The 18,605-nt window shown below is 39.8% G+C and overlaps 1 protein-coding gene across 1 annotated transcript; it reads right to left on the bottom strand.

Moving 5' to 3' along the window:
* Nucleotides 1-379: 379 nt before the first annotated feature.
* Nucleotides 380-1,932, bottom strand: LOC114794443 (aquaporin-5-like). The gene is made up of 4 exons (XM_028986993.1): nt 1,439-1,932; nt 1,101-1,262; nt 897-977; nt 380-768 (listed from the first exon to the last, which is right to left on the bottom strand). The coding sequence occupies exons 1-4, from the start codon at nt 1,877-1,879 to the stop codon at nt 598-600; spliced, it is 855 nt and encodes a 284-aa protein (XP_028842826.1). The 5' UTR covers nt 1,880-1,932; the 3' UTR covers nt 380-597.
* Nucleotides 1,933-18,605: the final 16,673 nt, after the last annotated feature.

Raw genomic sequence — 18,605 nt, 5'->3', positions numbered from 1 at the left:
TTTTTTTAAACAAGCCTAAAGGAAGAATACAAATGCTGTACAGAAATGTAAAATGTTACATCAATGAAGTAAAACTGAAAAAAGAGACGTTTTCCATGAATTAAAGACCCCTGATAAAACTGTTAAAAAAGACCTGACGGACAAGTGAATTCCGTATGTCACCACCTTCCTGGCACAATAGATGTGATGGTTTTCCACTCTTGACATGAATAGGGTAACACATATACCATAACACATATACCCTATACATATATATGTAGGGTAACACACACACACACACACACATATATATGTGTGTGTGTGTGTGGGGGGGGGGGGGGGGGGTGTGTGTATATATATATGCGGATGGTGATGTGAAATAGAAACACAAAAAAAACCTGTGAATGGACTGCATGGACTGGAAAGAGAGTGAACATTGCTTCATGCATCAGAAAAGCTGTGTGTTTCCTTGTCTTATCAAAATCCTCAATTTGAGTGAGAGCATGTATATTGGCATGAAACTACATAATACTGTATATTGTGCTGTCCTGTGTGTGCATGTTTTCTCTTGTTTGAGGTTGGTCAGTATGCATGTATTTGGTTGATTCGTGTGTTTGCCTACTCAGCGGCGGCATGCTGGGTATCATCAGGTTGCTTTTGGGGCTCTTGAAGGAAAACCTTTTTAAAGTCACTTAACCAGTCTCTGGTACTACTCCATCGAGGCCTCAGCAGCAGGTCATGCAACAACCAGGCCAACACTGCCCCCACACATGGCCCCACCCAGTAAACCTGCCCCACAGACAAACAATTACAAATGTGAATGAGTAAGCATGTAGGTATAAGCATATATTTCATAAGGTCCTTAAGGATGTCGTAACAGGATTTTTTTTAAGGCAACAGTGATAACCAGTGCATACCCATTGGTGGTTAAAGTTTAATGTCATCATTGCTGGACCAAATGATCTCGCAGGGTTCATCCCACAGCCAGTGTACTCCATCTAACCAGAGAAATAGATATACAGATGTTAAGAGTGAAAGCTGAGAAGAAAACACAAAAAAAAAATGATTGAAATCAAACTTTTGGGCATTATGTACACAGGCCAGACTGTGGGTAAACTTACTGCAACGAAGTGTCCCAGAGTGACAGACAGGCCAAACAGGGCTGGACCCAGAGATGAACAGGGGCACATAGGATGGGATATGGTGAGAACACAGAGAACCAGCTGGACAGTGATGGCCATCTCCACACAAACGGCCTTGGACAAATTCACTCCAGGGGCTACCTGTTAGAGAGCACATGAAATAATAATGGTCATGTATACATGAATTTCTGCTGCTCTGTGCATTTAAATAACACTTAATTCAATGTTTCACTACTGTTTTGTGCCTCCAGCATGCCAAAAACACATCAGGCCTTTGATCAGGCATGCAGGTTAAGTCCTCAGACACCGGTGCTCACCTCATTGATTCCCAGCTGTCCGTGTAGTGAAGTAGGTGCTATGCCCATGAGCAGAGCACAGGCAGTCAAGGCACCCAGGAGCTGCGCCCCGATGTACAGCACTGCCCTCCATGGGCTCACCCTTAGCCCCATAGCAAGAGCCAGTGTCACAGCAGGATTCAGGTGGACTGGCCCAAAGCATACACATGCTACAGCCAGGGCAGCGCCAAAAGCCAAAGGGACCCGCAGAGGGTCCAGGTGGCACTTCAGAAGAGGCAAGAAGGGGGCAGGCTCTCCATGCCCGGTGGTGTCTCCTGCAGTCGCGCTGGGCCACAGCACTATGGAGGACAGACCGATGAGAAGGAAGAGGACAGTACCCAGGAACTCACGTAGGACATCTTGAAGAAAGGACAGCGTTACCATATCCTTTAACACCAAGGTCAGTCTTGACAGCACCTTCATATTACTTCTTTTTTAATGTTATATTTAATTTTCAAAATAGATTAAATCTAAACTGTATTCTGTAACTAAATAAAACAAATGTTGAGGTCTCAACAGAGTCGCTTTTAGAACCTCACCACAAAAAAATTGCACAGATTTATAGCATTGGAGTACGTCACGTGTGCATCCGGGAGGTGGTCTCATGTTCTCTCTCTCTGACATGTTCTGTCAAAGACACTCAATGGTCAGTTTGTCTCAGAAAGTCTAGGCGGACGCAGTCGGGGTTAGAGGCTTGACAAACACATATTTTTGGCCCTCTCCCTCCCCTAAACCTCCAACCGCCACACACATTGTAAATGTCACCCAATATCCTTGTTCACTTTGCTGTGATCAGCTCACTGCTAATGAGAGCTCCTGGCACCCAAGGCGTTCACACACAGCCTAATTGTAATTGGAGCAATGACTGGCACGCGCTTTCAATCCCACCTACTCTCATGCATTAATCTGAACAAAAAATGTGTTCAAAAACAACTTTGTTTGGCTGCAAGCAAGTGAATTTTGCTTGATATGACATTTTAAACATTCCTAAATTTCCCTCATCCAATATTTTCACGTTTCATTCAATATAATCAGATTATGATATATATTCAATATATTCAATCACATTTCATGTAATATATTCAGACTATATATATGGTTGAGTCAGATCAAATAAAAAAAACATTAATAAATCTGTTTTTAATGATTTATTAATTAATCATTATAAATGATAGTGAAAAAATTAGCTAGACTGAAAAGCTCACTGCATTATTTTTTCCTTTTAGATCCTTTTTTCCTTTAGATGCTTTTTTTTTTGTTTTTCTGTATCTTGTTCTTTAGTGCATTGTCTAAATACAGTACATTGTTGAATCTCTACATGAGAAAAACTCATGTAGATCACACCTATAAGCACACCTATAATTTGGCTGCTGAGTTCTTTTGCAGTAATGCTGACTCATTTCCCTTTAGATGAGTCAGTCAGGGAAACAAAGAAATAAGTTCATAAGAAACAATTTTGTTGCTCTGGAATATGTTCAGAGTGGAGCACATATTAAAGTTTAATAACAGTTGAAAATATGCCTTTTCCCCCATTTGGTAATTAGCTCAATCCATGGAGTGACAAGACAGAGGAAGACAGGCTTGGAAACAGAGCAGGGAACTCTAAACTTCAACAATAAGGGCTTTGGAGGACTGCAAACCAACAATGGGTGCTTGGATTTGTGGAGGTGGTGTTGAATCCACCATCCCTTACTGTTAAAGGTCAAGGTTACAGCATAGTCAATGCTGTCCTGACATGGAGTAAAATACAATTAGGGACGATTGTGTTACCATGAGCTGAGGTGATAGTGATGAATGTGCTTTGACAGGAAATGTCATGATAATGCAGTGGGAGGGGAAATTCTAGAAGGTCTGACACATATGAATAGGATAGTATTCATTGGCTGTTTTTCTTCTTCTTCTTCAGCACCATCACATTCTTTTTCTTCTATCATTCTACACTCAAGTTAATAAAACTTTTGATTAATGCTTTAGGCACGAAAGCTTAATCTAATATTCTTAATGTTTCTGTGTATCAGTCCTGTGTTGCAGTGAGCCATAACAAATGCAATTCCAATCCAATACTCTTAATAATAGAGTAATAATAAACTGAATGTTTATTTCTGGTACAAACCATATTTCCCTTCTGACCAGGCCCTTTGCTTTTGCCTAGTGCTTTCCTTCTAGAGGGTATGGAAATTAATGCTGAGACACGTGGATCAATTTTGTAACTGTGCTTGTCTCAGGCATTAACCCTCATTGCCACTATAGTCTTTTTACTTGGTGCCAATTAGTGTGTGGACCACTTATTCTAATGAATAATTCAGTAATATGACCTCTCATAACCTCTAACTGTATCACAGTGTGTATTTACAGTAAGACCAGGTCCATTTAGTCCATTTAGTTTCAAACACAGACAATAATTATAAAATATTAATAGCTGAGAGTACAGAATGAAGTAGACACACACATTTTCTTCAATGTATTTACCATGTGATGTATAGATTTTGTAATATTACAGGCTCATTGAACCCAACTTTGCCATTACCTGGTTCATGGACAACATGTGTGCATGATGCGTTCAAATTATACAATTAATGTAGGAATTGTGCATTTCAAATGGCTTATTTAGATGTTCCATACAAATATGTGTCATGGCCAGTCTGTTTGACCCGTAAACCAAGGTAAATAGTTCTGAACAGTGTATACAGCAGCATTCACTGCAAAAAAAACCCCAAAACATTTGGTTAAATGGTGGTTTGAGTCTGACAAACATTCAGGATAACTATTTATATGGATGAACTGGATGTTCTTTGTGGGGTCTAAGGAGATCTCCATTGAAACTGTCACGTGACCGGGAGCTCCGTGGAAACCAGGTCACAAGACTCCAGAAATTGGCATGATGGCCAATGCCAGCTGAACACCAAACCAACTAGGCCGACTTATTGTCACCCAACCATTGTCTACGTTCAAAGTAAGACCGAGCTTCTCTTCATTCCTTCTCCCTCATCTCCTCACCTCATCATCACCTACTCTACTGATCCGGCCCTATACGCGTACGTCAGCTAAAACCGGCACACGTAAAATAAACCGGTGGAAACTTACCTGCCTCCTTGCGTTCAGCCGCCCCAGGGTTCTCATTCCCACCAACACACACTCTCTTTCTGCTCCGTGTCAGAAACCATGGCAAAAACATTGCAGCTCATCATTTATTTCCCTACACGTACCATTCAATGTAAATGTATGCATAAATGTATGTATTTTTTCCGGTGTTTTTTTGCATTTAATATTATGAGATTATGACCTCATCCCATTCTGATTGTTAGTATTAGTATTGATTACTGAATAATCTTCAGACAGTCCTTGTCGCTCAAAAAACTAATATGGCCGCACCTTAAATTATTAATGTAAACCACCCCAAATCCAAGCTTCTAGACCATTAACTTGTTATTCTTCATACTATTACACTTCTACTTTCACAGAAATATCAGCTCTTTTGTGTAATTAGCTTGGGCAAATTCGTTTTTTTTATTACTCAAACTGACTTCCTGTTGAGAGACAAAAATAAACCATTAATCAGCCTTTTCATCACCAGCTCTTCCTCACAAAATGTGGCTATCGCATTGTTGCCACCCTAGAATCCTCTGTTTTTTGTACTTTGTCCATTAATGTTGTTTAATTGTGAGCTTTTGAAGTAGTGAGGCTACTTATTTTTCCTGCATGGCGTGTATCCACCATCCCTTGTGGCTGGCTCTGGGGGCTCAGCTCACACCAGCTTGACCTAATTCAGCTTCAGCTCCATCGTGACATCCAGGCATGCATGGGTGCAGAAAGAGTGTCATTACAATAGGCAAGATTTTTTTTGCAATAGTGCATTTTTTTATTATCTTTAATGTCTTTTTGCTATTTGTTCAAATACACAACTTCACAGATTCCCTTTCCCCCTTCATTCTCCTTTTCATGACTTTAATAATAAATAAGTTCATGCCATTTCCATGCACTTTTCCCGGTTGGTGAGAGCCATGTCATCACAAAGACGCATTCATGAAAAGTCACAAGTGGCATTCTCTTTTACAGACTAATGAAAAATATTCTTAGCTACTTAATTAACATGTTTTTTAGTTATGAATCAGAGTTGGACCTTCATGTCATTTTGTGGTAGACTGACATATAATAAAGGAAGGAGTTTAACTGGATATTGGTTTCTCTCAAGCAGCACAGTACAACATACAGTATGAAGAATATAATATAAACAACATAGAAATACAAAATATGGATTGTAAAAAATTTACTGTACATGTACACACACACACACACACACACACATATATATATATATATATATATATATATATATATATATATATATATATATAGTCTTTATCTGTCCTGTTTGGTGGCTGCTCCAAACCAGACTGTGACAAATTCTATGACTGCTGAACCATCATGTGGTATAACAGTTTAGTTCAGTTAACTCAGTTAACACCATAAAGTATAGAGACCATGGTACCATAGTATTCAAAGAGGAAGCATATTTAGAAGAAACATATTTTGTATTTTTGTAGTGGGGGAAAGTGCCCTTATCTCTCTGAATATGGGCGTCTGACAAATGTAAATGTATTTTTGATGAATCTGAGGCATCTCTTTTTATCTTCACAGCTACTTTGTTCACTATTGTCATCATCAAAAGCTGCTTCATGAGATGATTTTTAACATGAGTGAATGAGAAGTAAGTGTTCAGCATAAACCTGTTGCAACTATCCCCATTGTCTAGCTTGGTGGTCAAGAGAAGACAAATGTGTAAAATGCTTTGACTGTATATGTTTTTGTTTATTATGTTTATGCATACATAATTTATGGACATTTAAAATCTTTAATTAGGGCTTGGGAATTCAACTACACCGGATGAAAGACTAGAGCCACACGATACTCTGGTGCAAATACTCTGTCACATCCACGGGCTGAAGGGGGAAGGAAGCGCAAAGACAGGGCATCTTGCAAATGGGATTTATTCAACAACAAAGGAAAAGCGGCACAAGGGCCAAAACTGAGCAAACGAAGGGGAGAACAAAAACTAACCCGCAGGCATGTTGCGATAGCCAGGTCCATAAAAAAAAATAAAAAAAACACACCAGGGTAATGTTAGTAACCACATAAATGTCGCAGCGTTGTTCTGCTGCCCAACAGGTCCTTATAACAGGGCTCCAGCACTGCTGTCAAACTGAGCTGCACCCAGCTGCACCCAACTGGTATTTATCTAGGACGCAGATACTAGTAGCTACTACCCACTTCTTAATTTCTCAATTTCCATTGGTACTTAAAAAAGCTTCGTAAAAGGGATATATATATACTCTGCCGATGAGCTGAGCTCTCCAACGTAGGGTTCTCACGCAACACAATCAATAAGGACCTTACCTTTGGAAATATAATTTCCATGCATCAGCAAAACAGAAAAACAGCCAAAAGAAATGTCGGACACTTTTCTAAACAACATTCAACTTCCGGGTTTAACATGCCCTGTTCAACACAAATGGACTTGATTACTAAGCCCTTGCATCATCCTTTAGACAAGAGAACCTTTATTTTGGACATTTCATCTTGATCTACCCACAGTACATGTAAAAAATGTAAAAAAGTTTCCAAACTCATTTTCTGGTTACATTATTTTCCTTTTGAACTCATTTTTCTCTTTTTCTCTCTCACTCTCTCACACACACACTCACACATACAGACACAGACTAACAGACACACGGCTAGGGTTACACTGAGCCAAATGCAAGTGCATTGGGGTTAGTTTTGATAAGGGTTTTTGGTGATGACATTCCAGCTCTTCTCCTGTGGTGCAGTGGCTTTCAGGCTTTGGCTCAGGGGACTTGTTCGTGACCTCTATCCCAGCTCTGATAGGAAAGGTCAACAACTTTTTTTTCCCACTCATCATGCACAGTGAGTTATAAATATGTGATGACATCCATGACTGCATGCGTGTGTGTGTTTGCTGAGTAAATGACATTACATCCATTTTAATGGAAGCAAAGGACACTTCCTATTGTCGGACAAACGGCGTTGGGACGATCGTAATACTGACATCCTCTTTCCAGTGCAAAAGCCTCCTCTTATCATGCACTTCAGCTTGATGGATTCTGACAGTCAAGATCCCTATCAAAAATCCATTGCTGGCTCTGGGGTCAATTTGAGCTAATAAAAGCGTGTAATTATTTGGGCAGGGAGAAGGGGTCAAATTTTACATCCACAGGATTTTCTTGTGGGTTTGTGCTATTACACACTAATGCTGGTACAACTGGTAACGTCATTACAACTATCCTGTCACTGCCCCGTCATTACACCAAAGCTTAGCTTTTCATTAAATTCTACACAGTACATGGTTAGAGGAAACCAGTCGTGTTATTGCAAATAATATGAATGAGGAAGTAATAAGAAATGAATGTAGGTGAGCAGTGGGCAGATATGAAAGGCACCCGGGGAGCAGTGTGTGGGGACAGTGCTTTGCTCAGTGGCACCAAAAGTGCCACCTTGGTGGTTTAGGTCCATTTCCTTCCCCGTTAGGCCAACTAGTAAAGTATTATTAGAATCATATAATTTAGAGGACAGGCAGTGTGTTGACAGGTGCCAGGTACGTGTGTGTTCTGGTTTAGCTGCAAGAATGTCCTGTTATAACAAGAAAATATACTGTTTAAATTATCGAGCTAAATAGATTTTTGCTTTATTGCCTGCTATATAGATTTACTGTATATTACTGATTAAATTGTCTCAATAATGTAATAACCCCAGTCTGACAATATGATGTATGTTGATATTGATTGATATTGAATTGCAAATAAAAACATCATGATACCAGAGAAGCCTCAGGATCTGAGGGGAATTAGCTTCCAGCTAAATGGCGCCCTCTGGAGTTCAGGGCAGTACGGATTCCAGCTTGCAATGCTGTACCGACCAAGGACAAAGAAGAATAACAACAAGCATTTAAGGCAATTTTCAACTAATCCCTGGTCAAGCAATAAAAATATAAAAGGTTGAAACCACTACAGCGTCGCCGTACTCTGACCCAACCACCCACACTAAGCAGCTGCTGACTTCTGGTGTGGAGCTGCCACTCCCTTATGAAATTTAGAGACGTAGCTCTTTATTTTTATCCTTGTAGTTATTGTTTTTCATACTGAGCATTTATCACTAATTCTATTATCTACAGGGATTAGATGAATCCAAGAATTTATGACAACTTTGTTAGAGCCAGCTCTGAGCCAGCTTTCTGCTGCATGCCAAGACTTGGATCCAAGTCGAAAGCCCTGGAAGCCTGTGCCCACCTGTGTATATTCCAGATATGAGCTAGACATGCAAAATAAAAAAAGACCTATTTAATCATCTGAGGGAAGGATTTCAGAACAAAGAAACCCTCCAAAACTGTCCAGACCTCTCTGTGTCACATCCTGCAATGTCATTCTCATTGATTATCCATGGCTCTGGTATATGGCTTCAAACCCACATTCATCAAGTGACACATGATATAAAAAAATACCCCCCCCGCCCCAAAAAAAAGGGTCAAGGAGAGGGTGATTTGTACAATGCATGTCATCCATCATCACAACCCAGTTCTGATTTCCAAGGAGCCTAAAAGCATGTCTCTTCTGTCCCTGAGACATGGTGTAGGATCTTCCATTCCTTTAGGTTTTTTTCCCATAGGAACAGTACCATCCATTTACATTTTATTCATTTGGCAGATACATTTAATGAAGAGACATAGAAACAGCATCCTTCTGAAGTATACAAATCACGGCAACAACAGTTATCTTGTTGTTATTATTTATTTATCAGGAAAAAATAGAAAAATATCTGTTTGACCCCTTGTCTAATCGGATACCCCAAAATCCTCCGGGATTATTTATATATAATCTGCCATCTAAAATACACCTAATCTGCTGGTTTCAGTTTGTCCAATAAAATTACTCCGTAGTCTGACTTGATCTGATGTAATGTGACCTGGCAGTCACAGGGTCTCATGGCTGGACTTTTGACGTTCTGACCCAATCACACACAGCAGACCCGATAGAAAACATCAGCACAGACGTGTACGTTGACACAGTACATCCTCGTGCTCGGCTTGACATATTACGTATCTTAGCAACAAGACCAGCCATCTGACAAGTGATGTGGCCTTTGAAAACATCATCTTTACTTTGTGGTGGTGGGGGGCTGCAGGGTGTTGGTTTGATTCACAGCTTTCTTCAAACTGTCAGCATTTTCATCCTGGGTGAAATGTGTTGTTTCCCTGCTTGCATCCGACTGCTTTGCTTTGTGATCTCAGTCCCACAATGAGATGTATACAACTAGTTTTATTCAAAAATACCATTTGAGTCTCAACTGAGTCTTAACTGATGAAATTTCTCAACTGGAATACAAGTGTTTGAAAAGCAGCACTGAAACACAGTTTCCTGTGATGCCATAAATAAATTATAGAGGTGCTCTTTATGGAATACAGTACTGTGTGCTACTCAAGGGGTCACCTCTAGCATCAGTCTTATGGGCAATACAATACGTAATCATCTTGAGAATTACTTTCATATGAAATTACCTGAAATAATTTAGAAAAAATTATAAGACTTAAAAGATATGAACAGTAATAATGCTTTTATAAAAACAAACTGGAGGCAATTAATATGAAGTGTGTTCAGACGCTGTACTCATTTCAGGAGAAGCCTTTTGCTGGTATGGTTTGGTTGAAGGTATGGATAACATAAAATAAGAACCAACAAAACCAAGACTTTAAGGGATTAGCAGAAACTAATTCTTAAATTAGCCTAAGTGGACTTTTTAGGTGTTTTGGTGTCGGTTAGTTATGAAGTTTGACAACATTCTCGTACAAATCTCTATTGTCAGATGATCAGAGAGCCTGCTTGCTGAAGACACGTATCAAATCTCTCAGCGCTCAGGCTCTCTGTTGACCCTGGAGAGGAAGTCTGTTATTCTGTCAGGGCCGTGGAGGACAGATGGTTTGTCTTGGCTGTCCCACTCTTGGGATACTCCAGCCTTGTCTGATTCAAAGTCCATCAGTGTAACTCACCCCAATCCTGAAACCCAACTCTGGCAAGAGCGACCTCACATGGTCCGGGGCCAGAAATAATGAAAGCAACATGAAATCCTCTTTCCTTTAATCTGGCCTATGCTGATCTCATGTTATTTCAGCGCGGCTGCTAATGGCAGCCATGGTAACCTGTTATCTTCACAGGTAAGACTGCAGGCGTATCTCAGATGGACAGAACCAAATGAATTGACTGGGCAAAAGCTTTAGGCTCAGCACCGGTGACTTCAGTTTGTTCGGAAAACACTGGCGCCCCCGGCATACTCACAGATTTTTGTGATATTTCGACTTAAACGTCACTCACCGGGAGCAAATGACATCATCACAGGATTCGGCATGGTCTCATTGAGCCACATCGACTGTATCTGGATTTGAAAAGATCTGACAGATTGAAAACGCAAATACTTAAGGCGCCATCGGAACAAGGACATTAACCTCTGACCCTCTTTACTTATTTACATAAACTGCGAACGCTGAAACAAACCATAATGTGGCGAGATGAAATAAATTGTTTCAGTTCCCTTTAGCGCTTTGCATTGCCGTAGAGCACAAAGTGGTGCAGTGTGGTGTAGTATTTGACCAATGTGTGAAAAAGGTTCTATAGCAGCTTCATATGCTGCAACAGACCAGTCACAGTTCCTTCAAATCCCCAAAATTTAAACAATTTACAATATGAAATCTCCTTCCCATTCTGTTTGTTACATGTGGTTGCCAAGCTACGTAGATCATTGTAGATTTTCGGAGTCACGTTTTCAAGAAACCCGAAACACGTTCAAATGAATGACTAATGCAAAATTGATTTTACATTTTAAATTATGAAATAGCTGTTCGTAAATCTCCTGTTGGAGGGGAGAGCATTAACTAGATGAGCAAATGTTCACATTAGCAACCACAACTCAGCATTTTATTCCATCCTTTTTGAACAATGATTATTAAAAAGATGTGATCAAAATGTTGATATGATTAGAAATTATATTTCCTCAAACGTCATACAGTGTTATAACATAAAGGATTCATTGACATTCATTTTTTGCATACATCTATAGATTAATTCAATGTTGTTACATTTTATATTGAGCTAAGTGATCAAAATTCAGGGTGGAAAATCTAAACAGTAAACATTCCTCTTGGGCTCAATTATAACTGTGGCAGAAAATTTCCAGCCATTAGACTGGTGCTAAAACTGGCCTTGCATTTCATCCTTGTCAGTGGCATCACAATTACCCATGCCTCACAGCCATTGCATTTGAACTCTTTCACTGAAATAGAATTTTCTTTTTGGGGCCATGCAGGGAACTGGTCCTTGAAATCCGAAAATTGTATTCATCTCACAACCTTGAGACCTCACAGTAACACTAACAAACAGATACATTATAATACACTGCACACATAAACCAACCACAATATAACAAATGTGGATATATAATGCCTGTACAAAGTTTGTTGTGCAGTGAGCTTAACAGCCAATCTTTAGGAACTGTGAAAAAGAGAGTCAAAGATGCTGTGCCAGCCTGCCTTCAGCCCATACGTCTGGTGACATATGGGTACCTCACAAAGCAAAGGCACTCTGGGTGCCGATGATGCTTTGGCGTCCAACATGGTCTCATCTGCGTCACTAACGCCACAGGCTCCTGGTCCCTGGAGCTACTTGAACCACAAGAGTTGTGGCACAAAGTGTTTTTTCTTCAGTCACAGAGGCAGCTTACCCCCTTCTGATGGACCAGTGCCTGCCGCAAAGTGTTATTTTCTACTAGCTTGGATCTAAAGAGAACAAAGAGAATAAAGTTTTCACTACAAAACATAATACCACGTGTGTATAGGTGTATTTTTCTGCAGCAGTCTTATTTTTATTGTGAACCACCAGAGGCATCTAATTCTCCTCCAAGACCAACTAACCAACCTGTCAACGCAATAAATAAAGTAAAGCAATCAGCCGACACGACTGACAAAATAAAAATAAAAATGTCTCAATTTTTTTGGAATGGAAATGATTATGATGAAATGAACTGATGCAGCCCAGTACATTATCCCAGTGAAAGTATAATGTTAATACAATGGGGTTTGCAGGGGTCATCAACAATGACTAGTCGGGATGGTACGTATGAAAGTAACATTGGTAATAATGCCAGAATGTAGAGCATCAAAATGCCTCAATTACCATCTCTTCAATAGGATTGGCCCAGACTGAGGAAAGCCTACTGTCCCCATGTGATAATCCCCCATGATTTTTGTTCATCTGGTTCTTAAGAAAACCTTAACTGCACAACATACTGGAACGTATCAACAGCATTTAAGTGATATTTTTTAGAGCACAGATTTTTTCTTAAGCTTGGGGTTTTGACTCCTGAAGAGTGTATTCTGATGCAAATCCAAGCAAAATCCCTTCAGCTGAGCTCATTCACATTGACACTTCTGAGTACCTTTCCCGCTTCTTTAATTACATTCGAGAATCACTTAAGGCATGAGGTGATTTAATGCACGGTGTTTAATTTTCCTACATTACATACAGTTCGCTGTCTGTTCAGTCAAAGGGTTATGTGCATTTTTTGACCATAGCAAACCCAAAACACAATATATCAATCTCACACAATTTTATGTGAGCTGGGTCTCAACTCTGGCCTGAGATTGGATCATTTATCATGGAAGATTAACTACATTTTAAAAAAAGGAATTTCCACATGCTGCCTTTAAACACTAAAAGCGACGTACATATGAACTACACCCAAAACCATTTTTGTAGGTTTTTAATTAAAAATGTATATTTTTTATATTTTAGATAAACATACTCAATTAATTTATGTTATACTGTACTAATAACCTTAATAATCCAAAGTTTTTCAACATATTCACATCCTGGTCTTGAAACACCAACCTAAATGATGTGAAAAAGTAATCCTTATTTTCAAATTGACCCAGTGTGAGTCTTGGTCAAGACAAGATCAAAGTGATAAACTGTTTTTCAACCCAAAAAGTAACATGGCACAATCAGAGTGTTAAAATAAATGACTAAATGGATTTGCCTTTCTGCTAAAGTGAAAATGTGCAGTTAGAGACAAAAGCTTAAATTCCCTACCTTTGTTTTCGCCAAATACAAAGGAATGAGAAACACTAATGTTAGTATGTTAGATGTTTAAAGATATTTTTACAACTCCTGGTTCTGTCACAGACATGTCAAGACCAGACCTCTCACAAAGAAAGAGCATCTTTAGATATAGGGAATGGTGTCCATAACAAGTGCAGATCCCCCAGGGAAACAGGGTGTAAGTGCCTCAATGCAGCATAAAGCATGAACAAAACTCAATACAATTAATACAAATGCTGTGAAGAAACGTAAAAAAAAAACAAAAAAAAAAAACGAGCGATCAGTCACATCTCACCTTTAGTCCGTATAGTGCATATTATTATTTGCGCCACCAGAGTGAATGTGAGGCATGAAAACCACGATCCTGCAAGTGCACTCAATCATCTGGCGCCAGGAGCCTTGGTTCTGACAGCCGCCTCTGCCCAGCTGGTGCCAGACGGCCTGAGATAAAACGGGAGAGGACATCCCATTATGGCACCGCACTATAAAGCCTCCAGACAATCGCTGACATATTGACAGCGTGACAGTGAATGACAGTTGTGAGGAATGATGCCGTTTCTACGTGTGCAGCTGGTACTGGAAAAAAATAAAATAAAATGAAAGCCTCTCTGCTCCACAAAAGCTAAACAACATTTTTGGTGGCTGATGTCACACTGTAGCCAGCGGCATGTAGCGGCCACCTCTTTAACTAGATCCAGGCCTGGATGGCCAACCCTCCGAATGTCCGGTTTCTAATGTTAATACTATTGGTAAATGTGTAAATGTGTTGCAGTAATGGAGGCTTGATGACTAACAATTAGCATCTTTGCAGTCAATTCATAACTGTGATCAGCATTTTACTGAGACAAGCATTCAAGCAAACATAAAAATACAACATACAAACATATCATTATATAAAAACATGTGATATCTAGAAACTTCAATGCTAGAAAAATATAGATGGCCTAACACCCCCAAAAAGCAGCATGGGCAACAACAATCATCATAATCACCATTACCATCATTTGAAAGAAATTCATAATCATAAAGAAAGAGAGGACAGGGCAATCTCTGAGCACAGGGCAATTCTACGGCATTTATAAAATGGAGAAAAGAGCACATGTACTCTCTAGTGCAGATTTAAAAAAAATGGAAGTATATAAGACACAAGATCCGTCTGATGGTACTGATGATAAGATAAGCCACTCTGTCCGTAGTCTAGTAGGTAGAAGTTAAGCGGTTACTGCTAACTGGTGTCTCTTAGGATCTAACTCAGAAATGTTGAGCAATTCAGAGGATCCCATGCTACTTCATACTAAACTCAGGGGGCAATCTCTCCAGGGACCTTATCTGAGCAAAAATGAAATGATGATTCTGCACAATGCAGGGCTCTATTCTCCTGTTAAGGCTGATAATTGAAGCACTGAAGCAATATCCTGTAGCAAAACCTCTGTTAATACGATCCATACGGTCTAAATACTGCAGTCTTTGTTAAAAAAAGATCCTTCCTTCCAATAAAAGGATATTTTTTGACTAATTCAAGGTGACAAAAAAACAATATCAACTTTCATTTTTTCTGTACACAAATTGCCCCAGCATTTTTATTTTTAAATTAAATAAAACATTTGGATTTAGCATTAGCATTAGAATCAGAATAGAAGACAATGACTTATTTTAAATCCTTGTCCAGATGTCTTGAACCTCTGCTCTTATAAAATACTAATTCATCCAAACACTTGTGTACAGATAAAAAGAAAAGAACAAAACAAACAAAAAACAAAAATCCACTCTTTTCTCAGTCCAGAGAAAATGACATGCTGTCCGCCTCAGCAGTACAGTAAAACTAATACTACTAGCTTTAACCATCACCCTGAGTGAGCAGTGGGCAGCCATGACAGGCGCCCGGGGAGCAGTGTGTGGGGACGGTGCTTTGCTCAGTGACACCTCAGTGGCACCATGGCAGATCGGGATTCGAACCGGCAACCTTCTGATTACAGGGCCGCTTCTTTAACCGTTAGGCCACCACTGCCTAGGCCACCACTGCCAATACATGTAATGCGGCTGAAGTTAGAGGATAGTTTTACTCCCTGGTTTCTTTTATGTCAGTAAACGCAAATCATAATTCCATGTCATAGGTCAAACCCCACACAGGGAGTAAAAATTATGCAGTCGTGTTATAATTGTGTTAATGTTAATTGTGTTTATTTACATTTACATTTACAGCATTTATCAGACGCCCTTATCCAGAGCGACTTACAATCAGTATTTACAGGGACAGTCTCCCTGGAGCAAATTAAGGTTAAGTGTCTTGCTCAGGGACACAATGGTAGTAAGTAACATTTTAGATTAAATCATAGCGAGTACCTTGCTAGATTTGTTGGATTGAAATCGTGGATTAAGTGAATGAATTAACTAAAGATGACATCCCAGATGACACAATACTAACAGGGTCAGCATAAAAAATGCTTTTGCTTACACATCTCTTTCCTCTTTACTTCTGGGAAGCCCATTATGGTGTAACTGGAAGCCCATGGTTGAGAACTGGTCCCTGCCCATTAAGGATGACCCACACTATAGTTCTGCTTATATACTGTATATCAACAGTTCTGCTAGGCTATGCCTTTTTGTTCTGCTTACAGAAGAAAATGATGGCACACTATCTGCTCGTCAGCAAGCCAGACCCTTCAAATGCTGTTGTTTGGCCATTTATATGATTCAAATAATGAACTCCATGACACAAACTGATTGTTATAACACTTACTGGGAAGTGGATCTGTGATCACTGCTGTCACTGGATGACCCTTAATTTTGCCATTAATTGCTTCGCAGGATGAGAACGTCATGTCCTGGTATAGCTAATCTCTATGTGACATGATAAAAAATTATTTTTTTTCCCCCAGTAGTCACTTGTCTTTGTATTTACCAATTATGTGCAAAGTGCTTTTTTGCAATTACTTGCTAAGGACAGGCAAAGTGCTCAGCATTGGTGGAGGCCAATGGCTTTGCCCCCCGTGGAACACCTAACATCGTGGGGCACAGGGTTTGACTAAAACTCTCTCCAAGTAAGAGTTGGGAGTCAAACAATCAATAAGCAATTACAGTAAGTGCTGTTGCCAACATTCTATGAAGTGTGAAGCTAGAGTAAAGATCAAAATGGCGTTTAAAGCCAGTGATGGGATAGGAGAAAATGGCAGTGTAGGACTTCCAATTATGTTCAGATGTTCCCAGATTTAGTGACACAGTTATGTCAACATTGCTTTCAAATGGTTCCCCAAAAAATCATAATTAGTTCAAGTATCTTATTCTTTGCATCTGCATGATAATTCTTTGTTGCCTTTTATTGCTTTGTGGGGAAACAGAGTTGGAACAATCTCTTTAACAAACTCCCCTTAAAGATAACACCACACCAGACCTGGGCAACAACCACTCTAAATTTAAGAGCCTCTTCTGGATCAAAACAAAGTTAAATAGAGAGAGCCTTAAAACCCTGGCCTGTTATTGGATTTAAGGCCAACCTATAGCCATAAAGCCATAAAAACTAAATGACCCTGGATTGACCAGAAAATTGGAGCAAAGGACATGCAGTCTTCCCCTTTTCCTTAATTCTATGAAACAGTGTCACCTTCTGGACTGGTACCAATTATTGGTACTATGGACTATTCATATTCCATATTCCAATAGACAGTATACATTCCTGGCTAACCTTTACCTGTTTTTCTGAAACATGAATATGGAATTCCATGATACAAATGAACATGCCTACCACCAGGAGGCAGCCTGAGCAACAAGTGGCATAACCTCCACCACTTACAATCAGTAGGTACAGAAACAGTCTCCCCGGGAGTAACTACTGATTGTAACTCGCTCTGGATAAGGACGTCTGATAAACGCTGTAAATGTAAGTGTCTTGCTCAGGGACACAATGGTAGTAAGTGGGATTTGAACCTGGGTCTTCTGGTTCATAGGCGAGTGTGTTACCCACTAGGCCACTACCACCTCAAACATCAACATCAAACATCCATAAAGTTGGAACCGTCCGTGCCTTATACTGTGTTATCATCTGTCAGACAGAGAACAAGTGATGGGTTGTGCCCATCACGCATTAGCATTGACTGTTCTCTGCCTCTGTGGTACTTGTGAAGCCGAAAAGCTGCGTTATATCATCATAACCTGCTTTTAAGTTTGTACCTGATAATTGTGGTGAAATCTAGCACCCTAACATTTATCAAGACAGCTATGTGAATGCAAGTGAAAATTAAACATACTTTTCTTTCCTCTTTTATATCGTTTGTAATATCTTTTAGAGCTGTGTATATGAAAAAATTCCCAAACGGCATTTCTCCTGATTTTGTTTCTGTATTAAAAACTAGGGTTCCTACACAGATCAGGCTTGCTCTAAATTTGATCTGGCTTATAATAATCGTGGACAACCTCTGGAGATTGCCTTTTTCTTCATGCATCATTATAAGAACTTTATTATTAAAGTTACAATGAAAGTTTCTGAAACCACACCTTCAGGCTCAATTTACCCTACATCAAAGCAAAACAACCAAACCATTGCACCAATTTTATATTTGCACCAATCTGCCTTCGGTGGCCAAGAAAGTTAAAGTAAAGTGATTGTCATTGTGAAACAATGCATTTAATCCATCACCTTGGTGATCCATGTAAGGCACCCAGGGTGCAGTGTGTGGGGACGGCACCTTGCTCAGTGGTGCCTCAGTTGCACCTTGGTGGTTTGGGATTTGAACAGGTCCCCTTCCTTACCCGCTATGCCACCACTGCCCGACCTGTTTAATTTGCGCTTAATAAATCTAGTCTTCTTTTTCTCAGAGGGTTTCCATTTTTGGTGCAACTATTGGCAATCTCAGCACAAAACCTCCAGGCCCTTTAGTTGATGCTTTCTGGACACACTGAATGATGCAGCACAATATACACCTCACGTTTAGAGAGCTCCCCTGAAGTAGGCCCAGAGTGAAGCATTGCTCACCTCGGTGGACACCGTGTAGCTGATG

The sequence above is a fragment of the Denticeps clupeoides genome, chromosome 7 (assembly GCF_900700375.1).
Source record: "Denticeps clupeoides chromosome 7, fDenClu1.1, whole genome shotgun sequence".
NCBI classification, from domain to species: domain Eukaryota; kingdom Metazoa; phylum Chordata; class Actinopteri; order Clupeiformes; family Denticipitidae; genus Denticeps; species Denticeps clupeoides.
The sequence above is the reverse complement of the archived record's forward strand: the minus strand, read 5'-3'. Positions and strand labels throughout refer to the sequence as shown.